This window comes from Lemur catta, chromosome 3, assembly GCF_020740605.2.
Source record: "Lemur catta isolate mLemCat1 chromosome 3, mLemCat1.pri, whole genome shotgun sequence".
NCBI classification, from domain to species: Eukaryota; Metazoa; Chordata; class Mammalia; order Primates; family Lemuridae; genus Lemur; species Lemur catta.
This window is the reverse complement of record NC_059130.1, coordinates 101,422,109-101,449,414: the sequence shown is the minus strand read 5'-3', so window position 1 is coordinate 101,449,414 and position 27,306 is coordinate 101,422,109. Positions and strand designations below refer to the sequence as shown.

The 27,306-nt window shown below is 38.3% G+C and overlaps 2 protein-coding genes across 3 annotated transcripts in view; both read right to left on the bottom strand.

Annotated features, from left to right (window-relative positions):
- Positions 1–219: 219 nt before the first annotated feature.
- On the bottom strand, positions 220–3,420 carry TMEM35B (transmembrane protein 35B). Its single transcript, XM_045548302.1, has 3 exons — positions 3,252–3,420; positions 1,772–1,952; positions 220–791 (listed from the first exon to the last, which is right to left on the bottom strand). Exons 1-3 carry the CDS (start codon positions 3,357–3,359, stop codon positions 682–684), a joined length of 399 nt encoding a protein of 132 aa, XP_045404258.1. The 5' UTR covers positions 3,360–3,420; the 3' UTR covers positions 220–681.
- A 1,370-nt stretch (positions 3,421–4,790) lies between these two features.
- The window catches only part of ZMYM6 (zinc finger MYM-type containing 6), a 36,097-nt gene continuing 13,581 nt past the window's right edge, over positions 4,791–27,306 (bottom strand). Inside the window, exons 5-16 of one of the 2 annotated variants that reach the window (XM_045548300.1) lie at positions 27,128–27,299; positions 26,838–27,029; positions 24,919–25,069; positions 24,397–24,512; positions 23,282–23,557; positions 22,963–23,113; positions 22,177–22,349; positions 20,302–20,449; positions 18,930–19,070; positions 18,472–18,509; positions 9,259–9,412; positions 4,791–6,750 (exon numbers count right to left, since the gene is read on the bottom strand). In XM_045548300.1, coding sequence (XP_045404256.1) covers positions 4,919–6,750; positions 9,259–9,412; positions 18,472–18,509; positions 18,930–19,070; positions 20,302–20,449; positions 22,177–22,349; positions 22,963–23,113; positions 23,282–23,557; positions 24,397–24,512; positions 24,919–25,069; positions 26,838–27,029; positions 27,128–27,299 — 3,544 coding nt within the window. In that variant the 3' untranslated portion in view covers positions 4,791–4,918. The remainder of the gene's footprint in view (positions 6,751–9,258; positions 9,413–18,471; positions 18,510–18,929; positions 19,071–20,301; positions 20,450–22,176; positions 22,350–22,962; positions 23,114–23,281; positions 23,558–24,396; positions 24,513–24,918; positions 25,070–26,837; positions 27,030–27,127; positions 27,300–27,306) is intronic. The other variant, XM_045548301.1, reaches the window with a different exon arrangement.

The window sequence follows — 27,306 nt, the reverse complement described above, 5'->3', positions numbered from 1 at the left end:
ATTTAAATATATATTTAAAACCTTAGGAATGCCTTTTGAACTTCTAGAGAAAGAAAGTTAAGTATGCATAGGTGATTTACTGTGAGGTTTACAACAGCAAAAAATTAAGAACAACCCAAATGTTCCTCATGAGGGGTTGAGTAAATATACTATAATACATCCTTAGAATGGAATACTATGCAGCCAGTAACATTAATGAGGCAGAACAGACATTGAATGGTGTTATAGTACATTAGGTTTAAAATATAGGTAATAAAGTAGAAAATATGGTCTCATTTTCATTAAAAAATGTATCTGGATAAAGGCACAGAAAAAAGTTGGGAGGTACAGTTATACTAAGGCATTAAAAGTGGTTATTTTGGGGCGTTAGAATTTTGGTTGATTTAAATTTCTTTTCTGCTTATTTTCAATTTTCATAAGACATAAGGAATGTTAATATGTGTAACATGTACCCCTCAAAAAAGAGCAGTAAAGTTTAAGGGCAAAAGCACGGCCAAGCAGACATCTCCTTTGATACTGGATGGCCCTGGACGTATTGGTAACAAAGTAGTAGACTCTGCGTGTTCTACCCCGTTCCTGCTGTGACAGCTGCATGGCATGAAGAGCAAAGACTCTCTATTCCCATGATTCCTTGAATGCACTTGGAGTCTTCTTCCCAGTGAGTCTGACCACCTTCTTAGTTTAGGCTAAGAGGTGGCAGACATCCAGCAGCAGCAGGAACCCCAGGCAGACGATGGCCGGGATGCAGGTGCTTAGTGACTCTTTCAGAGACACCAAGGTGAAGATAGCCCCTGGAATGGAAAGTGAGGGCCCTGAGGCTCCCTGGGAGAACCCAGGAGATCCAGGAGCTCAGGGCTATCCAGCCTGGGGTGACCTCCAGCCCAAGCTCTCCTATTAACCACCTCCCCACGGCACACACACATAGCCACCCAAAACTAGCTGCACTCATCTCTCTGAGTGCAGAGAAAGCAGGACCAGGAATTAGAAGGGTCTTGAACAAATGTAGCTCCTCTTAAAGGACAAGAAAGAAACAGAAACAATCCAGCAAAATAGGGCAGGGGCTAAAGTGGGCAGATTGGGATTTGGGACAAATTCTTTCTGATCCTTCTCCTTTCTTAATCCTACACCTACTGGAGGGAAGGAGGCCCAGGGATTGAAGAGGAAGATGTTGGAAAGATCTGAAAATGAGGGAAGCTCCAGAGATGGAAAAAAAGCCTGGGCAGCGGGGTGGTAGTGGTGGCAGCAATGGTGACACAGGCCAGAGGACATAGAAGAGCCTGAAGATATCTGGCCTTCGAAGCAGCAGCTGTCTTTGTACATCAGCAGTTCCTGTGGGCAGAACAAGGAGGGGGCCTCTCTAGGGAAATTGTCTGCCTTCTTGTTTGAGGGCCCCAGCCTCCCTGCTCTCCACATCAACCTGCAAGACACATAAGTCAAGTGGCAGCTGCTGCTCCATCCCCCCTCCCAGGAGTGGCAGGTGGAGAGAGGAGCAGGGGCCCTGAGGTTACAGAACATCCTCACAGTGGAATACTACGCAGCCATTAGAATTGAGGAGGTACAAGGTATATTTGACAAGGGATAGTGTCATAGCATATTAAGTTTTAAAAGCACCTGTCCTAGTCGGAAGACTATGGAAACTGCGGTGGAGCAGGAAGTGCTCCTGATCCCAGAGAAAAAAGAGGTGTGGCATCTGTATAAGGGGGAACGGCCAGGTCTTTCCATTATCCTCCCCCAGAAGACCCCATTTCCTCAGGCCAGTTGGCCCCCTTACCCATCATGAGCAGGATCAAGAACAAGTTACTGATCTCTTGCAGCATCGGTGGGCCCATGACCAGCAGCAACCCAGCCAGCAGTTCCAGCCAGCCCACAGCTGTTTGGTAGCTCACTGGATCTGGCTGGTAGCCGAACGCCTTCAACGGGAACACCTCAGCAAACTGCACGAACAGGGCTTTCTAGGGGCGGCAGGGGATGCCTATCAGCCATGCTCCCCAAGGATGCACTGCCCAGGCACTCCATAGGGGCACTCTGTGCCTGAACCCTCAACTCCCTGGACAGAGGAACTACTACTGTTCTGGGTTGGATGCAGGCCTAAGGTCAGCCTGAGGAGGAGAGGGCTGCCCTGGGGGGCTGAGCCGTGTAATCAGGAAACAGGCTCTATGCTCCCAGTGAGAAGGGTAGAGATTGACTAATGTTCTCACCAGACCTCTCAACAGATGACAACCCAGCCCCAAGTCCCAGGAGAGGGAACTGGGCTTGGCTCCCTAGTGCCGAGGCCTGGGGAACTCCACAGCTTCTTTGTGTCCAGCCTGGTTCCTGTTCAGGCTGCTATGCAAGGAATATTTCAAGGTGGGGCAGAGGGAGGAAGGGCTCATTAAACAGATTCCACCTTGAATCTACCAGGCTGGATCCTGGATCCCACTGCAGCAGACAGACACTAGGGCAGGGTTAAGGGGGCTCACAGTGATTCTTCTGGCTGAGTCAGGCTCTCCCCTGGGCCAAATGACAACTTCCCCCTGACCCTCAGGGCTATTTTTCCTGCTCCTCCTCTTCAGCTCTGCAGCAGAAGCTCTAAGCTGTCTGGCTCTGGGGATGTACCTCCCCAAATAACCCACCACACTAAGCCCAGAGCAGAGGGGAGTCTCCAGGCCAGGGAGAGGGAGGCCAGCAGAGGTCTCCAAGTCTGGCTTTTTTGAGGGTCTGGGGGATTGGTGGGCAGGACATGAATGCCTTCTCATGAGTGTGGAACTAGACAGGAGGCTGACAGGCGACTTCTAAGCTTCACTCTCAGGCTTCACGGAAAGGACATGAATTAAGACTCTTGAGTTAGGAGAGCAGTTTGTGTCCTGCTTCCAGACTAGCTGTGCAACCTTGAGCAGATACACTTCACCTCCAGGGCAGGTTTCCTACCCTGCAAAGCCAAGGTGACTAAACCCCTCCCTCGAGCACCTCCCAAGAACTGAAGCAATAGAAGAATGAGGGGAAGAGGGTGAGGAGGGAGCTCAGTCCCTTTTCCTCTGCACTGTCCTCCCACGGGGTCCCCTAGCGCTCCTCCTCCGGCTCTAAATTTGCCGGTCCCGTGCCCTCCCGTCTGGCCTGGGGAAGCTCCAGAGGACTCGAGGAACTCCCCACGCCTCAGTCGAGGCGTGCAGGCGCGTCCCCCGGCTCCAGCTGAGCCTCGGAAGCCCGAAGGCTGGCAGGGCCGGGCCGAGCACACGCCGCCGCGGGCCGCCCGCCCACGCCGCGCCGCTCACCATCTGCTCCGACGCCGGAGCCGAGAGCTGTTCCGAGAGCTTGGCCGCCCCCGTGAGCGCGAAGAAGCCGCCCAGCAGGACGCGCAGAGCCACGAGCAGGAGCGCCATGGCCGCGCTCGCCCTGCGGGACGTCCCAGGCTCGGCCCCGCCGAAAACCCGCCCCTGCCTCCGGTTCATTTCCTCCCTCCCCGGGCCGGCCGGAACTCCCGCGCCAGAGCGTCCCCTCCCGCGCCCGCCAGGGGGTCGCCACCCAGTTCTGCCCGGCCCCTGCTGCGCGCGGCGAGGACGTTGGGCGGGCATCCCCATCTCACCAGTGGGGACAGACGCCACTGGCCTTGACTGACTGAACCGGCCCCTAGGAATTCATTTCCCCAGCCCATATGGAGTGGAGGCAAACACCCCTGGGTACCTGGATGTGGCTCAGTTACAATCAAAAGACCCCGGGCTTGGTTCTGGCCTGTGTCACACAAGCTGTGAGATCTGAGCTGTCGCCCCACCCCAGTGGGCCTCAGGGTCTGCATCTGTATATGGGTATAACGCCTTAACAGTTCCCTGGAGTTTGTGAAAGGCCCAGGACAAAGCTTGCACATGTAAGACCTTAGAAAATTATTTATAAACTAGTAAATTAATTGATAAAATTAGAAGCAATAAATCAACAACCATAATTATTAAGTAACTTGTTCCTTTCTGTCTTTGCCTGAAATATCTCTTCCCTCTAATTTCTCTCAGCTAAAATTGAAATATGAAAGGTGTTTGAAAATTCAGATACTTGCAGCCACGGGAAGAGAGGTTTTGGGTTTTCACTGACAAAGCCTACGGGCCACTCCTGGCCCGTCTGCTCTTACCTGAAAATCTGTCTAGGGCTGGGATGGAAAAACTATGGGCCAAATTTGGCCAGTTGTCTGTTTTTTTTCCACTCTCCCCCTCCCCCCAAGCTAATAATGTTTACTTTGGATAATAAAATTTTTAAAGAAGCTTGCATCACACATGAAAATTATATGAAATTCTTATTTCAGTGTTCACAAATAAAAGTTTTATTGAAACACGGCCACACCATTTGCATATTATCTATGGCTGCTTTTGCACTGCAACCGCAGAGTTGAGTAGTTGTGACAATATGGCCGGCAAAGCCTAAAATATTTGCTATTTGGCCCTTTATGAGAAAAGTTTGCCAAGTCCTGGTCTAGTGGGCCAGAGAGGCCCAAGCAGGAGTCTCAAATTCCTTCCTGCTGCTTCCATTTCTTGTTAGCCAAGCTGCTTAGATCTTGCTTTTCCACCACTTTTTATTCACAACCTTGCTGGGGTAGGTGGCTGGTTGGCTGAAGACTGAAATGTCCCATGTGCTTCTAAAGCCAAGCTGTTTCAACATACAGGTTGTGTTATTACATTATAAACCGGGTGGGCCTTTCATTACCTGCAATCTCTGTCACTAGTCCAACTCTATGAATCAATATAACAACTAAATTCTCTATCCTGGATTATTAAAAGTATACATAATTATGTATAAATGCATAATTATTAAATTCCTCAATAAAAAGGGAAAAATTATGAAAACATTATTTAATCACTGAAAACACAAATCCACATCAGGAAATTATATTTTAGGAAACTTATACAAAACTTAACACAAAATTAATTGACTTTGATGATAAGCAATATGCATGTTGCTATTCTTTCTCCTTTACTAATTTTTCTATCCTTGGAACTAAAGATGTAACTGCAAGTCTTATGGCAGGGCCAGAAACCAATAGATTTCTTTGTTTTGACTCAGTCAAAGCTGAAAAGGCAGCATCACATAAATAAACAGTTGAAAAAGGTAATAAAAATCTCATCGCCTTTTCATGGAGTTCTGGGTAACTTGTCCTTGCATTTATCCAAAACTGAGTTACAGACATTGATCTAAATACTGATTGCAATCCTAAATCTGAAGATAACTGTGTTAGTTTTTCTTCTTCAAACTTGGTGAGATTATTATTTTGGTGATTCATAAAAGGATTAATTATCCAGAAATTTCCTGAACGCAAGTCGTCTTCTGGTGGAAAACAGTCATCAAACATTTGAGAAAGTCCTTCCAGGTGTTCAAAAATAATATTTGTGATGCTTCTCATATTTAAGTCTGATGAGTTTGAGAATTCAGAAAATGAAGGAAACATGTCATAATCATCCTCCTGTGTGCGCTTCAACCACATTTTTAACTTTTTCTTAAATATATCAATTTTATTATGCAAATTGAAGAAAGTAGTCAAAGTTCCTTGGAGACTTAAATTTAATTCATTTATAAGTGAAAATATATCTGATAAATAGGCCAGCTTTGCAACCCATTCCTGATCATGAAAATACTTGGCCAAATCTGAGTGCATTTGATTTAAAAATATTTCAATTTCATGTCGTAATTCAAATAATCTTGTTAAAATTCTCCCTCTTGATATCCAACGTACTTCAGCATGAAGTGGTAAATTCACATGCTCAGACCTCATCTCTTCACACAAAATTGTTACCATACGTGAATTCAATGCATTGCTCTTTATAAAACTTAAAATTTGTGCTGACTGCAAAAGAATTTTATGTAAGCATGGAGTCAACTTTTCTGCTGCTAAATGTTCCCGGTGAATAAAACAACATGTAAATGCCACTGTATTCAAGGCAACTTCTCGAATTTTTGCCCTTAAACCAAAATACCTGCCTGTCATGCTTACAGCCCCATCGGTACAGAGACCAACACAATGTTTCCAATTCAGAGATTTACTACCAATATATTTATTTATTAGTTCGAATATTTCAAAACCAGATATTTCAGAAGGCATTTCCATGCAAAATAATAATTCTTCTTTTATATCACTACAATCATAATCAATGAACCGAATATAGCAAAAAAAAAGGGTGATATCTGAGATTTCTGATGACTCATCTATCTGAAGAGCAAACCACTTTGACTCTCTGACCTTTTGAATTAGCTGATCTTCAATGTCTGCAGATAGTTCATCAATCCTGTGTCCAATCGTATTATTAGAAAGGGGAATGGTTTTCATTTTGTCTCCAGCACTTGAACCCCAAACTTCTGAACACATTTCTACTAAATATGGCTTAATTAATTCTTCAGCAACAGAGAATGGCTTCTTGCTGGCAGCAATTTGGAAAGCAATTAAATAAGAAGCTTTCACAAGTGATTTTTCAACCAGTAAACACTTCTTTAAAGAACTATTTTGACATTCCATTTCAAGAGATTTTTGTTCAAAAAAATCTACTGGTTTGTTTTCTAATTCTGAATGCTTTGTCTTCAAATGATGAGAAAGATTTGCCGGCTTCATGTTTTCACTGGATAAGATCTCTCCACAAATGACACACTGTGGCCTTGGTGAACTTTCTTTTGATCCAGGACAGATAATAAAACCAACTTTTAAATATTCCACATCGTAAGTCTGGAAAAAACCTATTCTTCTTTTCTTTGCAGGTGGAAAATCAAATTCCGCATCATTTTTCTCATTAGGCAGAGGTAAATCTGAATGAAATATTTGAATCACTGTTATTTTCAAGAATAAATAAGCAATGTTCTTTAGGTTTTACTCCATACATTTAAAACTTACATTTTGTTACTATTTATGTTTATCAAAAGAATACACTGATTAAAGTTTAAACACAAACCATAATACCTCCATGATGCCACTGAAAACTGAATCTCTCTTTGCCCAAAGCTTAGTGATTGACTGTAATAAAACTGTAGGCTGTAGTACATGTACAGGTAATCCCAAGTATCCAACAGATTATTGGAATTAGGGCTAAAGTTCACAGAATACATCAAATTAAGACTAAATTACTTTCAAGAGTTCAGGGGAAAAAAGGAAAACAAATGTAAAAAGTAAACATTTGATGAATGTAGATGAATGGTATACTGGTGTTCACTGTACTGTATTTTCAACCTTTCTGAATTTTGAAATTTTTCAGCATTGAAGTTGCAGAAAAGTATAAAGGGTAATTATTAATTTTAGTACAGTCCGTGAGGTTGTAGAGAAATGGATCCCCTCAAGCACTGTTGCCTGGAACATAAATTGATGCAACTTTTCAGGAGAGGCAATTTACCAACAGGTATCAAAAGCCTTAAAAATCTATGATAGGCCAGGTGTGGTGGCTCACGCCTGTAATCCTAACACTCTGGGAGCCCAAGGCGGGAGGATCGCTGGAAATTAGGAGTTTGAGACCAGCCTGAGCAAGAGCAAAACACCGTCTCTACTAAAAATAGAAAGAAATTAGCTGGACAACTAAAAATATACAGAAAAAGTCAGCTAGACATGGTGGCACATGCCTGTAGTCCCAGCTACTCGGGAGGCTGAGGCAGGAGGATCGCTTATGCCCAGGAGTTTGAGGTTGCTGTGAGCTAGGCTGATGCCACGGCACTCCTCCCCAGGCAACAGAGTGAGACTCTGTCTCAAAAAAAAAAAAAAAAAAATGAGAGCCTTTCTGTCAGTAATTCTGCTTAGGATTTACCCTAAGGATATAATTAGACAAGTGGACAAAGATCTATTAACACACTTCAATTTGCTTATAAAAATCTAAATGTCCAATCTTAGGGGGTTGGTTATATTATTATAAAAACACTGAAATCTGTCTGCTAAGAATCTCAATGTATATTTAAATTTATATTGATGTGGAAGGATGTTTGCAACGCAATGTCGAATGACAAAGTATTTGAATGTTTACTACAAGCTAGGCACTATTCTAAGCCCTGGGGATACAGCAGAAAAGACAAAGTCCTGCTCTTACTGACCTTACATTTTAGAGGGAGACACAGAAAACAAGTAAAACAAACATATAATGTATAATTCGAGGTAGTAAACTAAGGTAAGGGAAGGCAGCATGATGTAATACTTTACAACAGTATTAGACAACAATCCAATATTTTATACAGAATTCAAAAAGATGTGTAAGCACACACATACCCACACATATAAATGTCCACAGATCCTTTACTACCCTCCACGTGTGAGTGTGCATATAACATAAATTCTTGTGCACAGAGTGTATCATTTTAACAGGAATATAAAATAAATTTCCTGCGGAAGGAAAACAGGATTCTCCTTGACATTTATTGAAAGAAAGGCACCCTACATAAAAACTCATGATCACCTGTTCATAGACTAAGCTTTTAAATACAGTATACTCTATGAAGTAAAATTATATTAAAAACTGCTTTGTGCACAGTAGTATTAAAATAATTGAAAATCCAAGGGTAGTGCGATTAAAAGTAGCTAACATGGATTGGGGCGATATTTCACAACTTTTTCAAGCATAAGTTCAAACAATTTTCCTGATCACCAATACTTCAAACATGTTAGCTGTACTTTTTAGCAACTGATGGCTGAATTCACAATGTTAAATAATAATAAAAAAAAGGACCAGGTGTGGTAGTTCATGCCTATAACCCCAGCACTTTGGGAGGCTAAGGCTGGAGGATCAATTGCGGCCAGGAGTTCAAGACCAGCCTGGGCAACACAGCGAGACCTCATCTCTACAAAATACAAAAATTAGTCACGTGCGGTGACACACACCTGTAGTCCCAGCTGAGGCAGGAGGATCACTGGAGCCCAGAAGTTCAAGGCTGCAGTGAGCTATGATCACACTACTGCACTCTAGCATGTGCAGAGAGCAAGACCCTATTTCTAAAAAAATTTAAAGAAAAAGAAACAAAAAAAGAACTGAGGTTAAATCAGTAATGCTTTTAATTAAATCTGTATCTTAGAAATTATAGCTTGTCTATACATTTAAAAAACAGCAGTGCACACGTATAGGAGATGCTTGTCTACACATAATGCTTTGTGTACATATGGATTCAATTTAATGGTAATTAGTGTTAATAATTATGAAAGAAATAAATTAGGTATTCAAAGTATGTGATCTAAGATAATGTTTTCACACCCAAAAAACTGTCAATTATTTTCTTTTCCTTTCTTAAAAAACCAAAACAAACCAACCACAAAGTAAATTTTGACACGGGAAAGCACAGGACACATACCTGTCTGACATTCCTTGTGCTGTGTATGTGGTTTGCAAGAGGTGGCCTTGGTCTGTGTGACGGGCTTGCACAGTACGGCTTTGTTCTTTAAAAGCCTAAAAGGCTGGGAAGACTGGAAAGATAGAAGTTTCATGATGTTTGCCTGTGGTCTTTCCTAGTTAAAAACAAATTCAGAAACCAAAAAGAGATTTTTTTTAGTACCGTATCACTTACTATAATTGCTATCAATTTAAAGGTGATATATATCCAGTGAAATAAATTCCTCTGAAAGAGTAGTTGCAATAAAAAAGTCACTTTGGAAAATATACATTAATTTCTAATTCTCCCAGTCAGTATCAGTTCCATTTGTTGATTTAGAAAAAATACTCTGCCTACAGTAAGATCAAAACAATGAAAACAATCCTTGCTGATTACAACAAATGGCCCCTTAGAAAAATCAGACCCAACCTTAGAGCATACGCAAAAATATATGCTATATCAATTAAGAACTTCAACATGAAAAAAAAACCCAAAACTTTAAAAATCACTGGAGAACTTTCAAATGACCAGAGCACAGAGAAAGTAATGTTAAATAGAACACAAAAGAGTAAAAACAAAGTAGAAAATACTGATACATTTTATTACCTCAAAACTTAAAACTTTTGTCAACAAAGGTCTTTATAAAACAAAGTTATAGCATAAACAGCAGAGTGGGAGAATATATTTAAAACATGTTTATTCACTCAAAAGTACTGAGTCTTTACTACAAGCTAGACACTATTCTAAGCCCTGCGGATAAGGCAGAAAACAAGATAAAGTCCTGCTCCTACTGGCCTTATATTTCAGAGGGAGACACAGAAAATAAATAAGTAAAACAAACATATAATGTATAATTCCAGGTAGTAAACAAAAGTAAGGGAAGGCAGCATGATGGCATGGAGGCGGGGTAATTCTGGAGTAAACATCTCAGCAGAGATCCTCTGCATTGTTCAAAAGAATAAGCCGGTGCAAAAGCCTAAGGTCAGGAGAGTCCAGGCAGAGAGACTGTAGGTGCAAACACTGTGAAGTGGGAGACAGCTTGGCATGCTTTAGGAACATCAACAAGAACAAGGCTGAAACAGAGTAAGCAGGGGAGAATGGAGAGGTAGGCAGAAGCCAAATTGTGTAGCATCTGGAAGGTCTTAGCGAAAAAACAGAATTAGGACTGTATTTTAAATGTGATGGGCAACCACTGGAGGTTAAATTTACTTTTAAAGTAAGTAATACATACACTTATTGCAAAATTCCAAAGGTATAAAAGTGTAAACATGAATAACTGCCATCTATCCAGGCTCAACCTTGAACACAACCACTGTTCCCAGTCCCACTTTACCCTTGGGGGATACGTCCCAAGCAAGACTCCTAGTGGATGCCCGAAACCATGGATAGTACCAAAACCTATACGTACTATGTTTTTCCTATACATACATACTCATGAAGTTTACTTTATAAATTAGTCACAGTGATTAACAATAACAACAAAATAGAACAATTGTAACAAAATACTATAATAAAAGTTTATGAATGTGGTGTCTCTCTCTCAAAATATCTTATTGTACTGTACTCATCCTTCTTTCTTGTGATCTGTTGATCTGATAACTGAGATGGCTACCAAGAGACTAACAGGTGGGTAGTATATACAGTGTAGATATGTTGGACAAAGATGATTCACATCCCAGGTGGGATGGCATGAGATTTCATCATGCTACGCCGAACGGTGCACAATTTAAAACTTAAGAATTGTTTAGGCCGGGCGCAGTGGCTCACGCCTGTAATCCTAGCACTCTGGGAGGCCAAGGCGGGTGGATCGCTCGAGGTCAGGAGTTCGAGACCAACCTGAGCAAGAGCGAGACCCCCGTCTCTACTAAAAATAGCAAGAAAATTATATGGACAACTAAAAATATATACAGAAAAAATTAGCTGGGCATGGTGGCGCATGCCTGTAGTCCCAGCTACTCGGGAGGCTGAGGCAGTGGGATCGCTTAAGCCCAGGAGTTTGAGGTTGCTGTGAGCTAGGCTGACGCCACAGCACTCACTCTAGCCTGGGCAACACAGCGAGACTCTGTCTCAAAAAAAAAAAAGAATTGTTTATTTCTGGAATTTTCTATTTAATATTTTTGGACCATGGTTGACTGTGGGTAACTAAAACCTTGGAAAGTGAAACCATGGAAAATGGGGGACTACTGTACATTCTTCTAGAGATGGTCTATGTTATTGAATAAGCTGATTTTGACTACAAATGGTAGTCTATATTAGCAAGATTTAGCACCTTGCTTCTGTCACTTAGCAAGCTATCTTGTAGATATAGTTACATAACTTTGTATAAAGCTGCCTAATAGCTTGCATAGTATTCCACACATTTGTAAGTAATCTGAAGAGTCCCTGCTGATGAACATTTAGAATGTAATAAATCTCTTGCTATTATAAACAATGCTGCAGTGACTATCTTTACATATAAATTAATTCTACATGTGCTAGTATAGCCACAGAATAAAGTCTTAGAAGTATTGCTGGTGGGTCACAAGGTATACAATTTTAATTCTGCTGATACTACTAAATTGCTCTCCACATTAAGTCATATCAAATTATGTGACCATTAGCAATACATATGTGAGCCTCTTCTGACATCCCTGTCAACAGAATATTATTGACCTTTTTGCTATTTCTCAGGAAGTGAAAAATTATCTCACTGTAGTGTGGTTAGGTATTTTTCATGTGAAAGAAAGCATTATTTCTATTTCCTCTTCTGTGAACTCTATTCAATCTTTGCTCTGTTTTCCTTTATCTTTTTTAAAAAATTCTATGCATATTTTTTGAATGGGCAGTGTGACATAAAATTCAAAGATTCAAATAATAAACAATGAAAAAAATAATTTTCCCTCTTAAAATTCTTCCCCCATCATTCAGTTCTCCTCAGAGGCAACCACTATTACCCATTTGGTTGCCTTCCAGGGATATTCTATATATATGTGCAAGCCTCTGTGTGTGTGTGTGTGTATTTAAAGCACAAATGGCAGTATGCTATACATTGTTTTGTGTCTTCTTTTTTATTCTGATATATAAGACTGCTCTATGTCTGTACATATTGAGCTGCCAAATTCTTTCTAATAATTGCATAGTATTCCATTGAGTAGATATACCATATTTAACTACAGCCCCAACAAGGCCATTGTGTATGCTTGTGCAGGGGACTCCACTTGCCAGGCCAGGTAAATAGGTATGGGATTAGAAAGAAGTACATTTCAGACCCTGCCCATGCAGGGCTATTTTTTTCTAATTCACAAAGTAACTCAGAGTGAATACAGCATGGCCCTGATCACTGATGAAACAACTAGGCTGTTTTCTGGCTTCTGCTGCTACAAATGATGCTATAATTAATATCTTTGTACATATTTCACTTCGTAAATGTGCAGAAGTACCTGAAGAATAAATTCCTAAAAATGGAGTTCTTGGGTAAATGGTATTTACATTTTAAGTTTTAACAGGTTCTACTAAATTGTCCTCTTTAGCAGTTTTACCAATTTACACTCTCATTGGCAATAAGAATGACTTAACAGTGCTATCCATTGTTTTTCTTTGCCAATCTGGTTAAACTGTAGTTCTAACAACATTTCTCTAATTTTCAAGTTGAATATCTTTGCATATGTTTAGGAAATATTTTTATGTCCAGGTCTATTAACTTATGGATCACACTTTTAGCAATTTTCCTACTGAGTATTGGATCTTTTATTGATTCACAGAAACTCTTTACATATGAAAAACTAGCCTTTTCTGAAATTAGTTACAACCTTTTCATTTTTGTCATTTATCTTCTGACTTTGAAATATGGTTAGATCTCCCCATTGATTCTTTTACGGCTTCTGGGTTTTGTGACATACTTAGAAAGACTCTCCCCACTTCTACATTGTTAGAACGTTTTTCCTATATTTTTCTGAGTACTTTTATTCTTACATTTAAGTCTTTTCTCCAAATGAATTTCATTTTTGTTTAAATTGTGAAGTACAAATCCAACTGTATTTTCTTCCATGTGTCTACTCAGTTGTAACATCATTATTTATTAAATAATCCACATTTCTCCTATTTATCTGAAATGCCACCTTTATCATTATTAAATTTCCATACATATATTTGGGTCTATTTCTGGATTTCTTTTCCATTCAGTTGTCTGTCTATTTATGCACCAGTACCAGTTGTTTTTATGATATAGCTTTAGAATATCTATAGTTTTCCTATAATTTTAATGTGGAAACTAGCTCCTCCCCATCTTCATCCTTTTTCAGAATTTCATTGAAGGTTTTTGAGCAGAGTAATAACATGATCTGATTTGTGTTTTTAAAAGATCATTCTCGTAACAGGGTGGAGAAAAAACTGCAAAGGGCAAGAATGGAAGCAGGAAGACAGGCAGGAGATCATTACAATACTACAGAAGACAGACAACGGTGCTCAGACTAAGGAGGTAGCAATGGGGTGGTAAGAAGTAGGGAACACTAGAGAAGAATTCTGGGGGAATAAAAAGGTACTGTTTTAGACATACTATTTGAGAAGGGTATTATCCATCTAAGTGTAAATGTCAAGTAGGCACATGGATGCATGAATCTGGAGCTCAAAGGTCAGGGCAAGAGAAATAAATCTGGGAATCAGCCACCATGTAGGTAGTGTTTAAAACCACAGGACTAGTTGAGTCCTCTAGGAAGTAATACAGACTGAGAAAAGGGCCAAGTATGATGTCCTGGAAGTTGAATGAAGGTATTTCAAGAAGGAAGGAGAGGCCAGGCACAGTGGCTCACACCTGTAATCCTAGCACTCTGGGAGGCCGAGGCAGGAGGATGGCTCAAGGTCAGGAGTTCTAGGCCAGCCTAAGAGCGAGACCCCATCTCTACTAAAAATAGAAAGAAATGATTTGGACAGCTAAAAATATATATAGAAAAAAATTAGCTGGACATGGTGGCACATGCCTGTAGTCCCAGCTACTCAGGAGGCTGAGGCAGGAGGATCGCTTGAGCCTAGGAGTTTGAGGTTGCTGTGAGCTAGGATGATGCCACGGCACTCTAGCCCGGGCAACAGAGCGAGACTCTGTCTCAAAAAAAAAAAAAAAAAAGAAGAAAGGAGAGATCAATTGTGTTAAATGTTACTGAAAGGTTGAGCAGAGTGCACTGACTACTGGATTTGGCAAAATAAAGACTGATGACAACCTTGACAAGAGCAGTTTCAGTGCACTGGTGCAGACAAAAGCCTGACTAGAGTGAGCTAAGGAAAGATAACAGATAAAGAAGTAGAGGCTACCTTCAGAGGAGTTTTTCCATGGCGAGAGCAGAGAAATGGGACAGTCGCTGGAGGCCATTGTGTTAAAGGAGGATTGTTTTCAGATAAGATGTATGACTATTACTGACAAGAAGGGTAGATTTTAAAAAAAAAGTCTGACTCCATATTTTTGTGTTGACAAAAATGTAGGAGCAGAAAGGGGAGAAAACAAAGAATACAGAAAGACCTCCTAGAAATCAATAAGAAAAAGACAATTCAACACAAAAATGGGAAAAAATAAAAACAAGAAATTCAAAAAAAATTCAAATGACCAGCAACAGAAATGTAAGCAAACCTACTAGTAATCAGTGACATACAAAACAAGATACCAAGAAGATGCCACCAAACAGATTGGCAAAAAAGTGTTTAAATTTGACAATATTAAATGATGGTGAGGCTGTGGGAAATGGTATAATCATAAACTGTTGGTGGGAATAAAAATTGGAATAGCCGCTCTGCAGGGTAATTTAAAAACTAAAAATGCAAATACTCTTTGGCCCAACAGTCCTACTCTTCCATTTCTACACTAGGGAAACAGCTGCACACATGCACAGGGAGACAGATACAAGGGTATTCATCGTAGGAGAGGTTTTTCATAGTGAAAAACTGGCAACAACCTAATCTTCATCAACAGGGCAATGGATAAATAAACTGGGGTGCCTACAGACAATACAGTACTATACAGCAGTCAACAGGAATGTACCAAACCTATTAAGTATCAGCATGAATAGATATTTTTAAAAACAATATTAAATATTTTCCACAGATTTATATATATTAAAGATTATAAAATAGTCTAAAAGGATGCATACCAAACTCATAATAGTAGTTGTTTCTAGGGATGTGAGTAGGGGATTAATTGGTGGTAGTGATTAATTTTTTTTAAAAAGAAAGGGGGGGCATAAAATAGGGGAAAAAACCTGTGAGCAAATAAGCCAAATGTAATAATGGTTAATTCTGGGTGGTGGGAACACAGTAGAAGAGGAGTTGGAAAACTATGGTCTGTGGGCCAAGTCCAGCCCACCACCTGTTTTTGTAAATAAAGTTTCACTGGAGCACAGCCACTCTCACTCTTTTATGTATTGTTTATGGCTGCTTCTGCACTGCAATGGCAGAGGTGGCAAGGTCTCTAGTTGCAACAGAAACCATATGGCCTACAAAGTCTATAGTATTTAGAGTCAGAAAAAGTTTGCTGAGTTTTGCAGATTTTCTTCTTTGTACTTTTCTGTATTTTTTACCTTTCCCCCAAATTTAAGACCATTTAAATAACATGAGGGAGATTCACACTAAAGTCCTCAGAGAAACAAAGAAAAAAGTCTGAAACTGTTTTTTTTTTTTCATATTGTAAAAGTACTACATTATTTATTACTATACTTTTTAGAGACTAAAATGAAAATATTAATCAGAGCTGTTCTGTAACACAGTTTAAATGACTGGTGAATTATAGAAATACTCCACATGGGGAAAACATATATAGGGCAGTCACATGAAATAGAGGTATATGTTCCTGAAAAACCTGAATAATTCAAAACGAGCATAATTCAAGACGAATTCTCTCATACATATAAAGTAGAAGAGGGATGCATTCTCAGAGTACATAAATCTACAACCAATATAGGATATTTTTAAAAACATATGTTAATACTTATCAATATATAACATAATACATTAATACCTTAGTTATACAATTGTGTGCTTAATACCATAATTATTAATTATATGGCACAGTAATTAATTATATAATTCTAAAATATAATTTAATGCACAATACATAATATACAAATAAATACAAAGTTAACTTAATGACATTTCATTAACTAATATGGTATACTGCCTGAAAATAATTAAGGAGAAATTACCATCATCTTCCAACACAAATAATGGGACAGTTAAGAGCTACTAAATTAGGACAAGCTATCTCTCCACATTATAATGAAGGCTGGTCTGACTCCTTGGAAGACTTTTGCTAAAGAATGAATCTAATGTAGTTTGAGTTTTTTCTCTCATTTTTTTTTTCACTGAAGATTTCTTGATATGCAGACCCATTTTCCATCTTTTGCCTTCCCACCATGGAACAGCAATCCACATTTGGATCACCTTCTTCAAAAATACTAACTGCTGCTGAAATAGGGTGAAAAGCCTATGCCAGTTGTTATATTGTTAATTATGCAGAAGGCCCAGGCTGATTGCCAGAGGCCTTCTCCCTGCCGCCTTTGTTTTTCTAATTCTAGCAAGTCTTCCTTTGTTAATCCATGCGGGACAACCCAAACAAATTTTCAATGTCCCCTTCATCTACTCTGTGCAAATCTACCTTCTGTTTCACTTCCACAGATTCCTTAATAGCAGGTGTTACGCTGTCTTCCAAAACTGCCTCTTTAAATTATGGTGAAGCTGAAATGTTTTGGTAGCTTCAGAGTTAGCAGATATAGCTTGCCTGCTCATTTTTATATTCTTAAAACCTTGGTGGGCTTTAAAATTGGAAAGCCAGCCATGACTTGTAGTAAACCTTTTGTCTCAGTCTCCTCCTTTCAACTCATCAGAAATACTCATGCCTTAGCACAGACGATAGATTGGCCTTGGCAGGGTGGGGCATTATGGCAGCATTGATCTTGCAGCTGTGTTGCCAGGATTTTTTCCATTTATTCCATTATCCTTGCCTGGTTATAATTTTTGTGAACAAACTTAAAAACAGCTTTAATGCTGTTTTTGGTTTTTTGAGCATTACTTCTAATATTCCGCAGAGTATACTCTCCTAAATTAACAGCATGAAATATCATAGCAGTGTTTTGGTCATCTTCAAAGATTTTTATCACTTCTAACTTTTGTTCCAAAGTTATTGAATTTGGGGCACACTTTTTAGCCCTAGCACCATCAATTAATAAACACTTGAATGACATTGCTATACGATATTACAAATATTTTGAATTATATCAAGAGAGAATGTTAAGATAGCAGCAACACAGTAGTCACCAAAAACATTAACCCAAGATCTGACACAATATCATGTGATACTGATAAAGGATGATGGGAATTTTGTTTTCTTATTAAAGTGATGCTGACACAGGGCAACAATGACACAGTTTGCAATCCTTTCAGCCTGCCAGATTTGAAATTACACATTTCTTGCAAATTTTTTTAATTTGGGGAAGTTTTACAGTATTTCAAATTTGAGACACAAAGTGAGAGTTTAAATATATTTTCACTTTGCACTATTTTCAGCTTCACATAATTCAAAGTTGTATAAAACAATACTATAGGCCAGGCATGGTGGCTCACTCCTCTAATCCTAGCACTCTGGGAGGCCAAGCTGGGAGCATCACTTGAGGTCAGGAGTTCAAGACCAGCCTGAGCAAGAGCAAGACCCCGTCTCTACTAAAAACAGAAAGAAATTAGCCGGGCAACTAAAAACAGAAAAAATTAGGCAGGCGTGGTGGCACATGCCTATAGTCCCAGCTACTCGGGAGGCTGAGGCAGGAGGATCACGGGAACCCAAGAGTTTGAGGTTGCTATGAGCTAGGCTGATGCTATGGCACTCTAGCCCAGGTAACAGAGTGAGACTCTGCCTCAAAAAACAAAAAAAAAAAACAAAAAACACTATACTGAACTTTCAAAAGATTTTTTTTCTAGTCTAAAAGGAAAATACCTGAATGTAGTAAAAGAAAAAAATAAAGTAGTTTTGTTAATTCCAACTTGCTGGAATTAACAAATATTTAAAGAAATTAAGGAACCTGAATACAAATTCTTACTATAATAATAACAAAAGTTAGTGCATAATATATTACTCTACTTTTTTAAGACTAAGCTGCAAACAGAAAACGCTATTTGAATGCAATATCCAAAGTGAAAATAAACTGAAGTGGCATAATCAGGAAAAATATCAACAATAAAACTTACACCTTCGATGATCTTTGCTGCCTCCTTAGTAACTGCACCTGTTATAAATTAAAATATATATTATTATCTCCAGAATATGCAGAAGTAAACACTGAAACCAAGAAGTTACTTTACTCTCACTAAGGTGGGAGACTAGACCAGAATTTCTCAAAACATGGACCAAGGAAACTCTGCATCAGTATCCTCTGGAGTGCATGGTAAAGGTAAGGATTCCTGAGCCCCAACTCCATCCTACTGTATTAGAATCTCTGATGGTAAAGGACCAGGTATATTAAAATCATTTGGGTTCTTAAAAAAATAAACTATACATACCAATTCTTTTCCCACTCACACCACCTAAAGAAAGTGGGGCACATTTCCTTATATAATGTAATGAAAGGCATTACCAGTGAGAACTACTTAGGCTAGACAACACTCACTTCTAAAGTCTAGGCAAATCCCCTTATATCAACTCATACCTTTTAAAACACTGTTAGTGTTCCCTTTGGGCTGGGCAGCAGGTATTTTTGCCAATGACACCACTTTGGTTATAACTGGTGTTGTATTTGTCCTTGCACAAGGGAGTTCCTTCAAAGCAGTTTTTGCCTTAGAAATAACAACTGATTAAAATAAACAGAAAGTTAAGACCTGGCATAAACAAAAGGGCCACACATCCACACACCCACACACACTGTTTAACAACTAGGTTTTCAAGGAGCAATTGAAACATCTAACTCTTTATAATGTTGGGTTGGGTGATTCTGGTCAGATTAGTGGTCATTAGGGCTTAAAGAGAGCCTGATTCTATAAAATTCTATAAACCTCAAAGGATATTTAACAGATAAAAATATAACTACTAGCTTCAGGACTAACTGGGCTGTCCTATCAGTGAATATTAAAACTCCTATACCTAAACTTGCTTCAAATAAAAACTTAACATAACAATTTTTATAAATAACTTGATAAGGGAGCTATCCATCCACATAAACAATGGTTTTCTTAACCCACGTTATAAAATGAATATTCTACCACCAACCTGACTGGTCCTAGGCTATGGACAGCTAACAGAAAAGATTAGCACAAGGCATATATACATGATTAAGGTAACGCAAAGGTAGGCAAGGGCCAGACTGCAAGGAGCCAAAGCACGTGGATCCTGTCAATTAGGCAGCACTTTGGGCTTTAATCAGAGAATATAATACCAAGTGTTTCAACCTAATACTCAGAAAGGGATACTTAGGAGAGCTACTTTATGAGCATGCCACATATCTATCTACTCAGCTGGTTATTCTGACCACATTAGCTGTCCTACTTGAAAACTTATTTTATTCTTAGCCAGGAAAAACTTTGCTACCCATGAAGAACCAGTCTACTTTTTTTTTCACTGAGATAATTAATGTGTTGTTCTTTTTTCCTGGGCTACAAGCAAGCTCCGAATCAAATCTTATGCCAGTTACAGCCACTATATTAATGTACTTATACCTTTCTCCTTTTGTTTGTCCTGATTTTCTACTCTTATTTCTAGTTTAATTGAATAGCATATATCCTTTAGTGTAAGTTATGTACAGATAAATTCAATCAAAAGCAAGCTTACCTAATTTTCCTATAAAAATTAGTGCTCATACATTTATTGATTTTTTGTTGTTGTTGTGCTTCATTATGAGAGCAAAAAGCATTAGAATTAATTTTCCCTCAAGGGCAATCTTTAAGGATTCTTAAAGGAAAATTTAAGTAAATTCAGCTACTTGAATCCAGTGAAATTTTGTTTTTATTATATTATTTACAACCGTGTGTGTTTATAGCATACCCTAGCACTGACATAAAGATCCCATTATCCAAGCTTAACTTTACCTTTATTTTGTGAAAGAGAGTCATTTATAATTTGCTGATGACAAAACGCCAAGACACAATATAGGTTACAGAAATGTTTGATGTTGCCTCGCCATTTTATGGACTCACTTAGCTTACCCTGTCGTTTACAACCATCACACTTGGCCATCTGAGAAAGAGATGTAAGACAAGATAGACAGGCTTAGAACTCTAAAATAATGAAAAAATAACATTAATCATAAAACCAGATATGAGAGTCAGTTGAGACTACAAAATGTAAGGTTCTTACCTTAAAATATTATGATTAAGAATGTATAAAAAAAAAGAATGTGTATTTTTAACTATGTGTTTCATTTAAATGTCCTAAGTCAAGAGAATATAAGAGTTGCTCTTTTGCTTTCAAAATTACTGATGAAGGAATCTAAAGATAGGTTCTACTTTTAAAAGATTAAACAGCAGCTTATCACAGTCGAAAAAAATATGGGCTTTGGAGTCATAAAGACTTTGGTTCATTCAACAAATACCTAATTAGACATCCTTTGTCTTAAGCATTATAATTGGTCCTGATCATATAATGATGAAAAGATAGTACTCCGCCCCTTGAAGAAAATTCTGTTTTGGGGGTGAGGCAGACAAGCAAACAATGATTTCACTAGCATGTTACAGGTGTTATCCAGCTGTCACCTACCAGATTCCTCAAGGGCACATTACTTAACCTCCCTGGGCCTCGTTCTTTTCCTTTACTTATAAACTGGCAATAATATACCTACCTCTTGGGACTATGGTGAGGATTAAATGAAATAATACTTATGGAGCACCAAACATGTATTAGTAGTGGTTCAATTAATTTTTAACTATTGTTATTAACCTTTCAAAAAGGTGATCTTTTTAAAAAGGAGGTGGGTAAAGTTGTCAGTCATTGTCATTTGACCTATGAAGTGAGAAAAAGGTCTGACTTCAAGTTCCTAAGAGTAATCTGAATGAAAGAGCCACTTAAGGAAAATTACGTGTATTTCTAATCTGAAAGAACTAAGTTATAAACAAGGTCAGTGTGCCTTATAAGAAAGCAAAAATAAAAGGAACATATCTTCAATCAACAACAAAATCTCCAGTAATGCTATAATCTTTACCCCAAAGATCTGATGTTTATATTCAGTCAAATTTTGCTACAGTACCCAATAATTTATTCTACTCAGTCTAAACACATTTTTCTTTTCTATTTTTATTTTAATACATTTAGGGGGTACACGTTGAATTCTGTTACATTTATATATTGTATAGTGGTTGAGTCTGGGCTTGTGGGGTACCCATCACCTGAGGAGTGTACACTGTACCCCACAGGTAGTGTTTCATCCCTCAAGCCTCCCCACCCTCTCCCTGTTAAGTCTCCAATGTCCACTATACCACTCTGTGTGCCTTTGTGTAGCCATAGTTAAGTTCCCACTTATAAGTGATAACACACAGCATTTATTTTTCTGTTTCTGAATTACTTCACTTAGAATAATAGACTCTAGTTCATCCAAGTTGCTGTAAACAACATGATTTCATTCCTTTTTATAGCTGAGTAGTACTCCATGGTATATACATATACACTGCATTTTCTTAATCCACTCATCGGCTGATGGATAGTTAGGTTGATTCCGTATCTTTGCAATTATGAATTGTGCTGTGATAAACATGTAAGTGTGGGTATCTTTCAATATAATGATTTCTTTTCCACTGGGTAGATACCCAGTAGTGGGACTGCAGGATCCAATGGTAGATCTACTTTTAGTTCTCTGAGAAACCTCCATACTGATCTCTACTAAACACCATATTTTTCTCCACACAATCTGAACAAATTTTAAATAAAAAATAATTCGCACTAACTTCACCAAAAAAGTATATCATATTTACCTGATAAAACAGAACTGTAAATTTGGACATGCACTCTTCACAACAAAACTCTTCTAACTTGCCCTCCAATCGATTTTCTATCAAATTCGGGGATGTTTGTGAACAATATCTACACATCTTACAGTAGTTTCCCCATCGTTCTCCAAAGTCACGGGCAGAGAGGAATTTGCAAACTGAGAACCAGAAGGATGAAAGGAAGAAATATCAAATTTACATTAACATAAAGGAGGTAAAGTGAATTTCTATAGTCTTAGATATAAATTTTAACCTAATTTCTAAATACTTGACACAATTATTTGCCTCTAAGTTAAAGGATAGTCTCTATATTAAAAAAATCAAACTCTTTATCACCTTTTAAATATACTCTAAATATTAGGCCATCTACATTCAGAAATGTCAGATATGTTTCTATTTTTTTTGTAATTACTTATCTTTCTTTTTTCCACACAGGAAATCAAAATCTTTAGAAGCAGCAATTGCCTAAGTTCCCTCTTTACAAATGGGTACAAGATCAAAAAGATCTCTGTCATAGCTAAACTTATGAAGAGATTTTCTATATTAATACCATCAATCTAATTATTTTTATACTTTTTCTTTATTGAGATTACATTTAAAAAGACAGATTTTAAAGTGAATTAAATATAAACTCAATATAAAAAGCCTCAAACTATACCTTATTGGACAAAAATTATTTGAAAATTAATCATGGATTAATAGCCAAAGTCATCATGAATTATTATATAGCAACCATATGCTCTGTGAATAAAAACGAACTTTTTCCTTTACCTTCACTACAGAATGGCTTATCAACCCCTGAGAATCGCACAGTCTCCTTTATAATTTTCTGCAGTTTACAGTAGTCACACATTGCCACAACTTTATTTTTCTTTTTGTACTCATCAGAACAATTCTTGCCACAAAACAGAAACATTTTACCCTGAAGAGAAATAACAGTCATTAAGATCTAACTAAACAGTTGCTTTATCTTTAAGAAATCTTTTTCCCTCTCATTTCAAAGCAAAGTGAGTGACTATCAAAGATGAAAAGACAAAAGTGCTTCTAATGGGTAAGTTTATATTCAATCCCTTTCACGATCTTTCTTTACCTTGTAGAAAAGAAGCTCTGGTTTTGTGGCAAACAGATGGTTACAGTGCTGACACTTGAGTTTAACAACTGTGTAGGCTAAAGCAACTTGCTGGGATTGTTCAGCAAGAGGCTGGAGACTGGCTGCAGCAGAGCCACTGGTGGAGCTGGGGGAAACGGCAGAGGTTTTACCTCCTCCTGCAGGTACTGCGGACCCGGAGGGTGGGCTTACAACCACGTGGCCCTGAGACAGGGGCACCGCTGAGGAGTTTGTTCCTTTTGGCTTGTTAAATACATTCTGAATGAACACAAATAAGGCAAAGATTTTAGCAATTCAGAAATAACATAACTTGGTAATTTTTACTTCCTGATTTGAATAAATTAATTTCCTCACATTTTTTCAAAATCTTCTATCTCACAGAGAGAGTTTAAATGGCACACTTTCAAAATAGAAGGAGTGAGAAATACATTAAATGTTCAAAGATTGGAATTCAGGCTTTCCAGAGACCTCTAGCATATGTCTCTAATAAAGCACAGCAGGCCTCTCCTTTCCCCCAAAATACCCCTCCACCTGCACTCCCATCGCCAACCAGCTCCTGATGGCTATTAAGACACAGTAGCTACCAATAGTCTCTTTCTCCCTGATACCAGAGAGACTGCATCAGGCATCTTCCCACTAGGGGGATCACTAAACTCTATTCTTTCTGGGTGTGTTGTAGAGAGTGAAGGGAAAATGGGACAAGTAGATGCTCATAATTCCATGCCAGGAGTCATTAGGTATCTGGCCCAGGATGAAAGGAGAGGGCGCGTGAGCCCAATCAGGCTATTGTTCTTACCATAACACCTACCAAAACCATATCCCAGCTTCTATCCTTTTGAAAAGGAAGAGAGCCACGGGAGAAAGTGGGAGGGAACGGTAGTTTAGGCGAGGACCCTGAATAAGGAAGAAACTTCTGAGGTCAAATATCTGGGCTCAGATATTTTGTAGAAATGACCTCTGAGACTCTGACTGAACGAATTTTTTTCCTTTTAACTTAAATTTAAATGTTGTTAAGTATGGACCCTCAGCAGTCAATATTGTACCACAGAGCAATGCCTAAGAGAACTGCAAGGGTGAAGTACTACCTTAGACCATACCTGGAAAGCCACCACACAACTGGAGCTGCAGAAGCTGTATATGGTTCCATTTGACATGGCTAGGTGATACTGAGGGATTGCTGAGGTTTTACAACTATGACACGAAACCTGGACACCTTGGTGACAAAAAAATAAAAACCAATGAATAAGTTACACAAATGAATAAATAATCCAAAAGTGTATTAGGAGAATGAAAAAAATCAAATACTCATTAATATACAGAATAATCAAGGAACTTTACAAAAATCTGTAAATCTAACTACAACTGCAATTAAGTCCTACTTATATAAAAACTAATTTGAAACTTGTGATTTTTTCTTTCTTTTCACATATGAAATTACAAAATACTATATACACCGTAACCAAGAAAATCAGTGAAAAGCTATTTTCATGTATTTATCAGTTCTTTAAAAGTAAATCAATCCTGGGTCTTTAACCATATAGTTACATTTAGTTTGTAACAAAATGAAAGAAAAGCAGTTATAGTCTTCTTCAATAGTTATTATCAAATTTAAGCATTACCTGAAGAAGTAACAGTCTTAACTCTGTAAGCAGATAAACAATTAATAGAACAGAAAAGCTCTGTTTTTCCTGAGTCATTTGTAGTCTCAATCATTTCAGCTGAGGGCCTCAATGATTTCCCCAGGGCATATGGAGGTGTTTGGGCTGAATTCTATTAAAATAAAATAATATTTAGATACCTAGTATAAGCATACATATTTACACATTGTTCAAAAAAGAAAAAAAACAAGCTACCTATAACCACTGCCTTTGGTTGAAATATTTGAGCATGACAATGAGATCACACTATTGGGATATGGGAAATTAAGTTCTTCCAAATAATAAATGTAAACTGAACAAAATTAGTAACTACTCAGATAGATACCTTAACAACAATAAAACACATTGTAAGTAATGAAGTAGATAGTCATAACATGATTTTTTCACCACCAATAACCAAGGAAGACCATAAATCAAAGGGCCATCCCCCGTTAATCTAAGAGAATCACTCACCTTTAAGGTGTGAGACTTATGAAACTCTTTAGCAGGAGATAGAAATGATATTTAATGTTTATTAGGAGATCCTGCGGAACTCCCCATTTTTCTTTTTTTTTTCTTTTCTTTTCTTTTTTTTTTTTTTTTTGAGACAGAGTCTCACTTTGTTGCCCAGGCTAGAGTGAGTGCCGTGGCATCAGCCTAGCTCACAGCAACCTCAGACTCCTGGGCTTAAGCGATCCTACTGCCTCAGCCTCCCCAGTAGCTGGGACTACAGGCATGAGCCACCATGCCCGGCTAATTTTTTTGTATATATATTTTTAGTTGGCCAGATAATTTCTTTTCTATTTTTAGTAGAGACGGGGTCTCACTCTTGCTCAGGCTGGTCTCGAACTCCTGACCTCGAGCGATCCACCCGCCTCGGCCTCCCAGAGCTAGGATTACAGGCGTGAGCCACCGCGCCCGGCCATGGAACTCCCCATTTTTCAAGCTGAGTTTCATAATAAAATTTGCCTGTAAGCTTGTTCATGTTTTAAGAAATAATAATAATAATGACTACCATTTATATAACCAATACAGAGTGTCCCAAAAGTCACCAAACATAGGGAAAATGGGAAATTGTAGCTAAATGTATCTTTATTTACAAAATACTCATTGCAAAATTTTACAAAATTTTAGGAATTTTAGGAATGTAACTGATGTTTGGATCATGTATAAAACAACATGGAGTCTTTTCCTGTGAAAGCAGAAACCAGACTGTCAAAGTGGTAATTCTTAAAAAACAGATACTTTTCAAAGATGAATGCCTGTTACCAACTGCTCAAATGAATTAACAAATCAAACTTGCTAACTGAAAAAAATTTTTTATATTTTTAATTATCATTTACATACTTCTCAAGAAAAATAACTTTTTAAAACTACAAATCATTCAGCAATAATTAAGTTGACACAAAGTGATATATTTAGTCACCAGATTAATCTGTTATTCATTACAATAAATAAGCTAAAGCATTCTCATAAGCCAATGTTGCCCAAATAATTACAATTCATTCCAAAACACTTTAAAATGAAAAAGATATGCTTCATTTAGATTCATCAATTTTATCATCTTTTAACTCTTGCTCATGGTCCATTTACAATATGAAGTTTTCTTTGCTATCAATGTATCACAAAAAACTTCACACTCATAGCAAATCAAGAAATGACATTTATGAATTCTCAGCCTTGAAGAGAACCTTAAAAAGGGACCTAGTTTACCTGTATCATCTCACAACCACAATCATCCCTTACAGTATCAGAATCTATCTCATTTTTTTGGAAGGGAAATCACACACCAGGATGAACTGATGGGAGGAGCTCACTGTTCACTTTGCAGTTCGTCCCTATATAGCCAACTGAGAAGGAGTCAGTCAGCCTAACTACATGCAACAGACTGATATTCATACCTGCTTATATGCTGTGACACTTGTTGAACTAAAAACCTTCTGGGATTGGCAAGGACCAGAGCTACTATAGCAATAGCTCCCACAGTTCTCACAACAGTTCATGGTGAGGTTGTTTGTAGAGTGAAATTTTGAAAAACAGGCATCACTACAAAGACCGTGTACCACATTTTGATATTTAACTTCAAATCGAATCTAGGAAATAAACACATACATATGTAAATTAAGCAGAGTCAGTTTTAAAAATCTCTGATCCTTGAGCAGAACCCCAATAGAGGTAAAATGTAACTTACATCAGCATTCTTCTGACACATGCTGCACTTTGTCGAAATGCTATTGGTATATATGGTAACAACAGGTTTTTTCTTTAGCTCATAAGAAGACAGGCATGATTGGCTGCAGAAATCTTTGCTAGAATTATTTTCAAATCGGGTTGTGATCACATCCTTTGGATTTAAAATGTCTCTAAAAA

Excerpts from the sequence above, each read along its gene's own strand:
- TMEM35B (XM_045548302.1), bottom strand. The coding sequence starts at position 3,359 with ATGGCGCTCCTGCTCGTGGCTCTGCGCGTCCTGCTGGGCGGCTTCTTC. Across the intron at positions 1,953-3,251 it reads CTCCGGCGTCGGAGCAGATG|AAAGCCCTGTTCGTGCAGTT; the intron begins GTGAGCGGCGCG and ends TGCCGCCCCTAG. Across the intron at positions 792-1,771 it reads CTTGATCCTGCTCATGATGG|GGGCTATCTTCACCTTGGTG; the intron begins GTAAGGGGGCCA and ends TTTCCATTCCAG.